The sequence below is a fragment of the Homarus americanus genome, unplaced genomic scaffold, assembly GCF_018991925.1.
Source record: "Homarus americanus isolate GMGI-L3 unplaced genomic scaffold, GMGI_Hamer_2.0 scaffold56009, whole genome shotgun sequence".
Lineage (NCBI taxonomy): Eukaryota > Metazoa > Arthropoda > Malacostraca > Decapoda > Nephropidae > Homarus > Homarus americanus.
The window spans coordinates 6047249-6059402 of NW_024739542.1; the positions used below are offsets into that span (position 1 = coordinate 6047249).

The 12154-nt window shown below is 37.2% G+C and overlaps 1 protein-coding gene across 1 annotated transcript; it reads left to right on the forward strand.

Annotated features, from left to right (window-relative positions):
* Positions 1 to 4870: 4870 nt before the first annotated feature.
* LOC121874919 (collectin-12-like) lies at positions 4871 to 9084 on the forward strand. The gene is made up of 4 exons (XM_042379267.1): positions 4871 to 5217; positions 5990 to 6164; positions 7095 to 7200; positions 7881 to 9084. Exons 1-4 carry the CDS (start codon positions 4891 to 4893, stop codon positions 8041 to 8043), a joined length of 771 nt encoding a protein of 256 aa, XP_042235201.1. The 5' UTR covers positions 4871 to 4890; the 3' UTR covers positions 8044 to 9084.
* Positions 9085 to 12154: the final 3070 nt, after the last annotated feature.

Consider the following 12154-nt stretch of genomic DNA (forward strand, 5'->3'; position numbering starts at 1 on the left):
GCGCAGAAGCGTTTAGAGCGCCCAACAGGGAAGCATGCTAAGTTCATGCTTGCCTTTATGTCTCATGAGTTAAGGGCTTAGAAGCCTGAAGAGCCAAGGGCGTAGAAGCCTGAGGAGTCAGTGGTTTATGTCCTCAAGTTATTGGAAGCTCCAACAACTTGTCCCTGAATACGAATTCGCAACTTTCGACTTACACCAGGTACCTACTGTACTGCTAGGTGAACAGGGACTAATGGGGGCGAGGAAGGAAGTCCAAACAACTTCCACCGGCCCGGGAATCGAACCCGTGACATCTCGCTTGCGAGGCAAGAACGGTACCGCTTCTACCACCGATCCCCATTTATATAATAATAAGAGTTGTTTTTAATAAATGCCTTGTTTTCGACATATATAATTTACCTCTTATTCTAAAAAAAAATAAAAAAAAATATTCTCTAGACACAAAGAGTAACATTGTCTTTAAAGGTCAGTAAGAGAATATCAAGGTCAACCAGCCCGTTTGTCTTCATCTAACGTAACAATTGCGGTGGTGGGGGTGGTGATGATAAGTGGTGCTCCTGGTAATTGTAGGTGATGGTAGTGGTAGGTGGTGGTAGTGGTAGTGGTAGGTAGTGGTAGTGGTATGTGATGGTAGTGGTAGGTAATGGTAATGGAAGTGGTAGGTGATAGCAGTGGTAGTAGTAGGTAATAGTCTGGTAATGGTAGGTGATGGTAGTGGTAGTAGTAAGTGATTGTACTGGTAATGGTAGTTGGTGATACTGGTAGTGGGAGGAGATAGTTCTAGTAGGTGGTGATCCAGATAGTGATGGTACTCTTATTGGTGGCGGTATTACTAGTAATGGTAGAGGGTATTACTGATGGCTTGCTGTGGGTAGTTGTGGATGGTGATGGGTGGCTGTGGGTGGTTGTGGATGGTGATAGGTGGCTGTGGGTGTCTGTGAGTGTCTATGGATAGTGCTGGGTAGCTGTGGGTGGTTGTGGATAGTGATGTGTGGCTGTGGATGGCTGCGAATAGTCCTGGATAGCTGCGGGTGGCTGTGGGTAGCTGTGGATTTGTGATGGGTGGTTGCGGGTAGCTGTGGTGACTGCTGTAGTTTCCATCGTCCCCACAAGACAGCTGCTTCTCCCTCACCCGCCGCCTTCAGTCAATATAAGGGGGGGGGGTGGGGGAAGTCCCAGGTTTTCCCCCCCCCCACCTCTTGGACTACATAAAGACCGAGTGGGAAAAAGAAGGTCTCCCTCGGGCAATGAACTTGAGCTCACTGGCCTCGTGACGACTCAAGTTCAAGTTATGAACCTTTATACTGTTCATAACGGTAATGATGCAAACACAGGTAAAATAATAATAATAATAAAAATAATAATAATAATAATAATAATAATAATAATAAAAATAATAATAATAATAATAATAATAATAATAATAATAATAATAATAATAATAATAATAATAATAATAATAATAATAATAATAATATAATAATAATAATAATAATAATCTCATAGTTGTGGGAAACATCCATAAAGACCTTGAACTTTAATGCTAAAGGAATATACCATTAACTTGGGTGATTTTGACCATCATTTAGCTTGTCACACTGTTGTTATTTTTATTGGTAGTGTAAAGTGTTTATTAACTTATTTTCTTTCCTACCAGTATCATTTGTTTAGTTTATGTTTAAAACTACTGAAAGATATAACACAGACAATTAATACCTAACTGATGAAATACCCAAGAAATGATTCAGGTGTTATGATGATTTACTGAGTTCTAAGATTATTGAAAACACTAATAACCAACAATTAAAAAAAAAAGATAGATACATATGCAAGGTAAAGTCATTTAAAACCAACGAGGATGACGGGAAGTGAACTGTAATGGTCGTTGACTGTATGAGAGAGTTAATATGAGTTACCAGGAAGCACTGAAAGTCCTACGGTAGTACTTAGGGTACACTACATGATGCGTGTTGTTATGTGTCAGATATTACTACTGAAGCTGTATCATCAAAATAAAGAATATCGGGTGAATTCAAATGTAATAATAACAACAATAATAATAATAATAATAATAATAATAATAATAATAATAATAATAATAATAATAATAATAATAATAATAATAATAATAATAATAATAGCGGTCTATTGAAAGAATATGGCAGGCAAAATGTTAAAAATTTACAGCTACATAATTGGGGAATGGGTCACTTGATTGATAAATTTATACAAGTTACATAAGTTCTACAAATATGATATATAATAACAAGGTGGGGAGAAGGTCATACATACTACAAGGAATTTCAACATAGTAAATGGAAAAGTAAGATTAGCAGGGAGTGAACACGCTGGTTAACTACGAGTTAATGATAATTTTACGAATGGTTGGGACTGGGCTGTTCTTATAGCGGTCAGTACGTGCTCGTACGGGCTGGATACGATTTTGGTGTCGAACTGGTGTGTGTGTGTGTGTGTGTGTGTGTGTGTGTGTGTTTGTCTGTGAGTGTACCTGTTTGTGTGCGTGGGTGAGTGCGTTTGTGTTTGGGTGAGTGTACTTGTTTGTGTGGGGGTTAATGTTTGATTATTTCTTTGTTTATGTATGGGTGTGTATGTTTGTGTGTGTGTTTTTTTACCATTGCCTCGAAAATGAAAATACAGGAAGAAACACTGATAAAGACAGTCAATTTTCTCTTAGAGTGACCGAGCAAACACCTCTACATAAGACCTTACCGACCTGTTTCCCGTCATCCATCATTTAAGATTCAAACTACATCCTGTTAGCTCTATACAACCTGTTCCTTACTCTACTTCCCAACCATTGAAAAAAAAAGTTCCCAAACACTCCTACAGTACCAAGAATATCCTACAACTTCTTTTCCTAGGAAACTGATCCCAGAGAAACTTCCCCAAGTATTAGCACATGCGGAGTTTCCAAGGGAGTGTGTGTGTGCAAGAAGAAGAGAGAGAAGAAAAAAAGCCGCGCTACCTGCCCTGTAAAATATAATTAAGGGAAATCCCGCGCTTGCCCCAGAGCTGGTGTGTGTGTGTGTGTGTGTGAGCGCTGACACCACAGACATAAAAACCTCGGGTGCTCAGTCAAACGGCATCACATCCTCGCAAGCCAAGGTGAGTGTCGTACCTATAGCTAAAGCCTTACGAGTTGCCCTTACGAGTTGTGGTAAGGAGAGAGAGAGAGAGAGAGAGAGAGAGAGAGAGATTGTTTGTTCACCGCTGTTGTTAAGACTCGAGATAATTGTTGTTTTTTTCTCATTATTATTCAGAGTATTTTTTACTCAATATAGAGATGCTTATTATTTTGTTTAGTTGTATTTCAGATATTTTTTTGTGATTCAGTTTGCTGAGTTTGTTTAGCGTTAATACTTTACTTCTAATCCAGTTTGATAATAGGAGAATACTATTAACCTTAATGCTATTTTATAGGAATTTTTCGTGTTCAGACTTGTCAGCATTTTGCTCAGTGTTGGTCAATGGAATAAGTACTAAATATGGTAGCAGTAACTAAGTTGCTCAGTTCTATTTCGAATATTATCATGTTATTGGTTAGGATATTCGGTGTTATGTCAAGACGAGCTTCATTGATACAGTAGGGATACTAATACAGTCGGTGCTTTTTGAAGGATTATTTAGTTATTACAGAAGGTTACAAGCATGCACTCGAGACCAGTAACAAGTAACTCAGGCGTGTGTTTGTCAGCATGTGGGAAAACCCTCTCTTAACGACCGTGCCGGAAGTGTGCAATTTAAACTGTGCGCTGGTTGGTGTTGTCTCTACACGCTCACCAACGCACTGTTCACCGTAATATAAACAGGTTATAATATACTGTTCAGTGCATTATATGTGTACACGAATCAGATCACTGTTGACTGTATGTTCAGTGAACTGTATATAGGTTATAAGAGACTTCGCTGTACTCACACAAGACACCGTTCACTGTGTAAGGAGTCGTTCACCGTTACATGATGAGCTCCTGATGTCTCACCTGTCCAAGCTGATCATTTAAGTTCAGGCACGACGCCCCTGATACACCGTGAGCATATTATAATATTCAAGTGTTCTAGTATTGGATTTATTGACAGTAGAATAAATGAAACATCTTAAGTCCATCAACAACGAGAACTTTTACCCGTTAATGATGATACAAAATTAAAAACCAGAATAATATGAATGTAAACCGTATTATTTGTAGTTTTGTTAGAAAGCTAAGACAAGATGCTTTCTGATTTATTTTGTTCTATTTTCTTTATTTCTGTCTCTCTACTGTAGGTCTTTTTTTTTTTCTCTATTTTTATCTTTCTCTCTTTGACCCTCTGTCTATTAATTTATTTCTGTACATTTATTTTTAATCTCTTTGGCTTACTCTTTCTTTTCCTCTCATCCTCTATTTTCTTCCTTTCTTGCTTCTCTTTCTCTCTCTTTTCGCCTTTATATTTTTTAACCTATCACTCTATGAATCTTTCTCTCTCTCTCTCTCTCTCTCTCTCTGGCTCTGTCACACACTGACAGTCTCGAAGGATGAAAAAGCATATTTCACTAATTACCTGCTTTTAGTCAGCAAATAAACGCTCTCAATATTGCTTGTAATTCGTCACCACATTAGCTTACACTATCGACCAGATGATGGAGACCAGATGATAATGATATAACAAAACCCGCATCGAAAAAAAAGTGATTCGAACTGTACTCTCGGGTATATATTTGTTTCGATATAAATAAATTACAAAATACTTCCTGAGAATCTGTGATAAAATCTATGTGGTGTTTGATTGAGGGAGAGCAGCAACAACAACAACAACAATGATAATTAATAACATCAACAAGTATAATATGACGCTACTGTAAATGATGTTTTATCTCTTTCTCCCCACCAGATGAAGACCGTTATACTCCTGCTGGCGTCCGTGACCATTGTCGCACCTCAAGCTCGCTATCCTGGCGGAGGAATAGGAAATTTCCCCGGTGCCGGCGGGGGAGCCATTCAGTTCCCAGGCTCTAGCACCGGAGGTACTCGTCCTATTAGACCAGCTCGCCCTGGAGCAGGAGGATCTGTTCGCCCAGGAGGAGGTGGAGGGATTCTCCCAGGAGGAACAGGAATTTTTGGAGGAAATGACCAAGGCTCAGGAGGAACAGGAGGGCAGGATTTATCAAGCCCACCTCCACTGTCAACAGCTGCCTGCCCACCATTCCTCACTCCTCAGGTAGGAACATATCCTTATACTCTTATCTAAGATCTTATCATCCATGCTATCACGTTACTAAAAAAAAACACAGAAAAAAAACATGTGATTTTATATATCGTCTCAGTTTTGTATAATTTATTAGTTTATATAATATGTCATGATTGTTTTTATATATCGATTCAATTTCACGTAAAGTATAATTTTAATCTTTTTAAACCGAATTAGATAATTTAATGTAATACAAAGTACAAATTATAATACCATTTAAGACATAACCCATAGTTATCCGTAGTTGAATATTCAGAGGCAATTTTGACATCCATCTTCCAGTTTAGACCCAATTTTGCTTTCCAGTTTATCTCATTGGCACAAGCCCCCATTCGAATATCCCAATTTCGATTCCTGATTGATTAATTTTACCCAATTACAAATCCCTCTGCCCATTTGTTATTGAAATCAACACCTAGACCTAATTTCATATATGGTTTCAAATTCGTATCCAACTTAACTCTATGACCCTATTTTGACTCCATTTCACTAGTCAAACGATATTTTAGTTTATTATACCTACTAAAGTCAAACATAAATCCCAATTAAACACTTATACCCAATTTCAATTCCAATTTACTAACTAGATCAGTTTAAACCCCATATTTCTAGCTAAAACCAATTTCTTTCCTTATATACCAACTACATTTTCATCCCATCTACAGGATTAATTTAATTTACCACCAAGACTTAATTTCGGCTCGATATTCACCGCTTAACACGTCATTTTTTTTCCCTAAAGGTGCACTACAATCTGGGTGGGAGACAATACCACTACTCCTGGTGTGTTGACGGAGGCCAGAGGTACAACTGGCAGGAGGCTAACAACTACTGCCGGAGACTGGGTAATGGGTGGCAAGCCATCAGTATTGAGACGGCCCAGGAAGACCAGTTTGTGGTGAACATCCTCGACTCGCGTAAGTATTGGTGGGTTGGTAGGGTGATGGTGGTAGTTGCTTAGCTGTGGTGATGAGAATAAGAGTGATTGAGGTTGTGCTATGTGTTGTACTGTGCTGACTTTTATAAAAACGACGTTTTAAAACACTATGAAATGTTGATCAACGCATGTTTAAGATTGTTATGGCAACGAGTTAAAACGCACATCCATAGAAAACGTAATTATGTCTTGTGATATGCTACTTCCCCTGAGAGCAGTTTCCTTAAATGAAGCTAGATGAGTGGAATCATTTCTGAAGCTTTAGTTTGTATCATACTTCACAAATGTAAATAATGCAACTTTTTCACTCTTACGTAAATCTAAAATACAGTCTGTTTGTTTGTTTGTTTGGTTGACCGTAGTCCCTGGCCACAGCTTTGAAGGAGAGCTGAAATTTGTCATAGGGATGCGCCTGTATCCCAGAAGTGCTCCGTCAGTGGGATTTCGGAGCCGATCCTCACTCCCATTTGTGGAACCTTATAAATAACACTTCAAATTAGTCCCCGCAGGAACTTACCCGAAACCTAAAAGTGATAGTGTACTAGATGTTGTGTAGCTGATAGTGTAGTCATGGACACCGACCTCAGATTATATACTGTACATAAAACTGCACTCATGGGAGATGGACCTCAATGAAATAGGCTGGTGACGAGCGTGGGCGTGCGTGTGTGTGTGTGACAACGTTTGACCTTCCGTAGATAACAAGCATTAACACGATTATTCCTTAGGTAATTAGTTTTGTTTTGTGATAAGGTTGTATTGCCAGTAAAATTTTATTGAGATTAGTAAGGGGAATCAGTATATCCGTAGGTGACTGCGAGAATCTCCAAAAATTCATTGGTGTTTGTGGTTATCTCTTAACATCCTTCACTTCATCACTTCTTCAACATGGTGTATCTCCCTCCCATAGATGATTTGCCTTACATCTGGACCAGCGGCAATAGACTTCAGGGCAGAGGATGGGTTTGGGGAAATGGCCAGCTTGTGTACTACACCAACTGGGCAAAAACTGGATTGTAAGTATTCCTATGTTGGTCTCTCTCTCTCTCTCTCTCTCTCTCTCTCTCTCTCTCTCTCTCTCTCATTCTCGCCTGCTCTGTTTTTGTCTGTCAGTCAGTCTGCAGTTCTCTTTTATATGCCCATCTGTGTATCTCTCTATTGTCCTGTGGCTGTATTATACCAGAAGTATGAGCCTGTGGGGTGTTTCCTGCACAGACAAACAAAACACACAAATATAGAAACAAAGATTTAAAGAAGAAAATACAGGAAACACTAACGCATGTGCACTTAAGAATACATACATACATGCATACACCGTACACAGAACACAAACTCACAGGCACGTATACATACACATGAAGCACTAACACACACACAGACACAGCACAAACACATGTAAGACATAGCCTACTCATACACAAAGCAACATTAGACGCACAAACATTCCCACTCACAAAAAAAATAAAACACACACACACACACACACACACATACTCGTACACAAACATGCATAAGACAAGTGGCACATGCACTTGGTACTAACACATTGACCACACATATACTTAAAAAAAAATCCTCCAACACTAATCTCCCTTATTGCTTATGTATGTGTGTGAACAATCATCGATTAAGTTACACTAAACCATTCATGACCAAAAAATTAATCCCGTGTCTCTCTCTCTCTCTCCATAACTAGCGTGCCTAACCGCCCTCAACCCGACAACCACTTCAACAACGAACAGTGCCTGTCTGTCCTCAACAGGTTCTATCCCAACGACGGCATCACATGGCACGACATTGAGTGCCACCACGTTAAGCCAACCATCTGTGAGCGTGCAGCCCAAAGTTATAGCGGATAATCATCTAAAACTCTTTGTAAACATTTCATTTGTTTCTTAATTTAACTATGACCACTGTATCCTGATTGTTTTTTGTTTTTTACCTCGTTTTGTATAGCTATGCATAAAGGAGTTTCCTGTAGCACTGTTATATAATTCAGAAAGGTTTGATAATTCTTTAGTTATGGGCGAGGGATAATACCATTAAGACTGTGATGATATTTGGTTATAGATACTGGATAATATTTTCATAATAATCATTTCAGTTATGGATAAAGAATATTTTTATTTTGAATTATTTCTATTTATCAACAAATGATTTGTTCAACTGCTAATATATTTATTAGCATTTAATAAATACTTTTTCTCACAGGAGTTATCTTCTTACTCAAGACAACATAGACTACCACCCTGATAGTTAATTAGTGAGATATAACGAAGTTACCCTTACAAATGCCTCGCGTTTAACCTCACCATTCTACCGTTTTCTTTCGCTGATAATATAATCATGACGGGTAACGACTGGGTAGTTTCCGGGTAAATATGAAACACTGAATGAAGGAGATTTCCACATATTGGTTATCAGACTAAACGATACATTTTTGTTATAGCTTTTCAATATAACAAATTGGCTTATTATGAGAGGCGTTTGTATGACACGTTGAGTAAATGATCAAGTGTACACTTGTACGTTAGAAATAATGAATAGAAACATATGTCTGTAATATCCATCCCCTTTTGATTGAAAATAGATCATGTATGATAAATGGATGCATAGAAGAAGGAAATTCCTAATGTTGCGCCCAGTTAGCTACAATAGAACATGGATAATAGATAAATAGATAGATGAAACGACGATTCCATTAATTTTGTTCTGCCTCATTTGGTTGAATGAGATCATAGGTGACAGATAAATGGCTGGATAGCTGGTTAGAAATAGACATTCTCTCTCTCTCTCTCTCTCTTTTTCTTTCTTTCTTTCATTCTCTTTTCATTTATTACTTTAATGATTCTATGAAATATCTGATGATGTGTTGACAACAAATAAAAGTATTAAATTATTGATATTGTATTTATATAACCTTAATTATTTATTCATTTACCTGTTTAATATTCTATCCGTTGGCCTATTTATTACAGGTTGTATTATTGTATCATTGTTTCCTATATAATCGTATATAATTCATTAATGTTCTAATTCAATGATTTAATAAGAGAGTTATATGTTAACAATATATTATTCAAAATCCATGTTTAATTTCTTATCTAATCGTGTCTAATTTATTCCCCTATTCAGGTATCATTTTAATTTATATTTTACAATAGGAGTTTATTCATTTATTATCACAAAGAATTCATAACGTGGCTTAGTGGGACAATATTCACTTAAATTAAAGAATGGCTCCCGAAATTATGTTGACTCTTACAAGGGCCGGTGGGGAGCATCTGGCACCACTAGGAAGAATCACTATTATTTTCACCAGTTTCTCCTGATATACCTTTGTATCATTTCGTAATATTATTTTCTGAGTTACATGATACTTACTTCTCTGGTGTTGCGAAATTCGGTAATTTAACATCATAATACAAGGTTATATTGACACAATAGGTAGCTACTGTATAGTCGCTTCCATTTAGGAAAGCAGGGACTACCAATATACGACCAGAGTCAGGAAACTGTGTCAGAACTCTTGGTGGGTTGTGTCATATTGTATCATACAGTTAGGGTGTATACATAATGTTTTGCAGCCCTGAACTCTCTATTGACTAGTTACTTACTGGCTATTAAGAATGTACTTGCTATTGATTGGTCACTGACTATGAAGAAGGTACTCGCTATTAAAGCAATTTATTTTACCTTTTCTCGCCTGTAAAATAATTGTCCGCTACAGCTCAGGTGTCGTCAACGTGCTCTCTCTCACTGGTTGGTATTCAATCTTGATGAGGGAAAATGTTGAAAACAACAACAAATACAGAAACGAGAAATAAAATTAAGTAATTCTGGGTTAAATATAAATTATGCACAAGAGAATTGGCCAAGATTTCATTATAAAAAGTTCATCAGGGAGGATTCGTCACGAGGTTGAAATTGAAATATCTTGTTGACAATAAAACTATTACATCAAAAGGACAGAGCATTACAGCATTGAGATAGTTCATTTTGTTTCATGAGGTTCTCTCTTTCATAGTTAGTCAGTCAGTTAGTCAATAAATAAGTTAGTCAAAAATTCATTTAATGCTGTCTCTGTAAAAGCACAGCCGCAGGTGTTAATTGAAACTGAAATTGAAATATTTTATTGACCGCAGGTGTTAAGAAATTCTAAGTTCCGTTTGAATCATTTACTTTACTATCTCTTTGCCTTGAAAAAGTATTTAAACTTAAATTTCAATTTGCCTTAATAAACCTTTAAAGGGATACTTGCTTCAATATTTTCCTTTCATTTTGAGCTTTATATTTTTTTTTAGATTATGATATTCAAGTAACAAAATCCTAGAGTCAGTTTGGTTGACTTAACTATTATACCTGAGAGTCCATCGAGCACAAATGATTCATACCCGAGTTAAAATCTGGTTCGTAACAGCTTTGTTCATCTGTTTGTCAAGTAAATGCATAGTAGTTGACCACCCTTTAATAGATGCTTACATTGTTTATGGGCGATTAACAAAATCTAGACCAATAGGATGCAGTAATTCTCAAGCTAGTGTATCAACCAATCAGCGTCCTTGTTGACGAAAAGATTTTCGTACATAAAAGACAGCACCAGACGGGTTACCTTCAGTCTGTGTTTCACTTCACGGTCAGCACTCAAGTCTAGCTGGTCGGTGTCATTTTCTTTTTCTAGTTGATTTTTTTTATTGTAGTTGGCTTATATTCATGGTTGTAATTTGATTTCAAAATTGATTTATTATATTTTGTATTTAGCTTTGTTTGCTACAGTATTTCCATTGGTGATGTATTTCCAAAAGGATTGGATTAGAGGTGTTTGTATGATAACCGGACTTATCAAGTCCATTAGTATTTTACTGTGGATAAGTTGATAGTATCGAGTCTTAAAGTAGCGTAGGTAATTTTCCATTTGAAAGTGATAGTTTTCTTTTTAATTCATCTTTTATGCACTGAAGCACTTGCCTGCATTTCGTAGGTCGATGTTACTTTTGACTTATAAATAAAGAAATACGGCTTGAGCGAGTGTTCAAGTTAAAATAAACTTTTTTTTTTGTTCTATTGTTCCAGATGGGGGATTTATTAAAGGTGTATTACTAAACAGACCCAGTTCAATTTCTTAAGCAATTGCTATTGGAGAAGCCGTTTGAATTAAATTGTATGGTACAAATTTTATGACTATACGAACCACTCAGCGTTTCCATATCTGCCGTTATTTTAGTATTATAACGAGTTTCGTTCGTGACGATGCTTTAGTTCGGATATTTGTTTCATCTGTGCGAGTACACTCCGTTCCGAGCTAATGGATCTTGTGTTGAGTTTTAAACTATAGTCATTGACGGTGTAGGGATAACGTAACTACAGCTTTATTTGGTGTCTTGCATAATACAAATCAAACTTACACGTCCGTTTGATAGTGTTTTGAAGTTTGAACAAACTAATGGTATTAGATTCATCTAGTACTTAAAGACAGTATTTGACTGTAATACGTGTTTGTTTGTGGCTTAAGACTCGGGTAGTTTGAAAAATTTTCCGTGAATTAATAGCTTGGCGATGACGCCTCCAATTAAGGCTGCTATTGGCGTATTCAGAGAAGGCCAATTAAGGGTTGTTACCACTTAAGAACTCTTGTAACAGTACGTTTCCAGTTGAAATGGGAAGAATGTATTGTTGGTCTGCTGCGATTAGCTTGCTTCAGGATCATAAACGTCAGCGGATTTATTCATGAATTGTTATGTTATACACTCTCTTCCCCCAGATTCTCAATGTTGTTATTGGTGTTGCTGATGGTGGGTGGGAGTTTGGCTCGCCACTACGCCCATGATGGAGTTGTGGTATTGAATCGTCCACGTCAAGTCGTACGAAGCCCATCGTTTCGACCACAACAGTTTATTCAACCATTTCCGCGTCAGGTGTTTATCCCACAAGACCCTCCACAGCAGGTCTTGGTAAGACAAATGATTCAAT

Bases quoted from the DNA above. Each gene is read 5' to 3' on its own strand.
- LOC121874919 (XM_042379267.1), top strand. From the start codon at position 4,891: ATGAAGACCGTTATACTCCTGCTGGCGTCCGTGACCATTGTCGCACCT. The intron at 5,218-5,989 runs GTAGGAACATAT...TTTTCCCTAAAG, and splicing joins CACCATTCCTCACTCCTCAG to GTGCACTACAATCTGGGTGG. The intron at 6,165-7,094 runs GTAAGTATTGGT...TCCCTCCCATAG, and splicing joins GGTGAACATCCTCGACTCGC to ATGATTTGCCTTACATCTGG.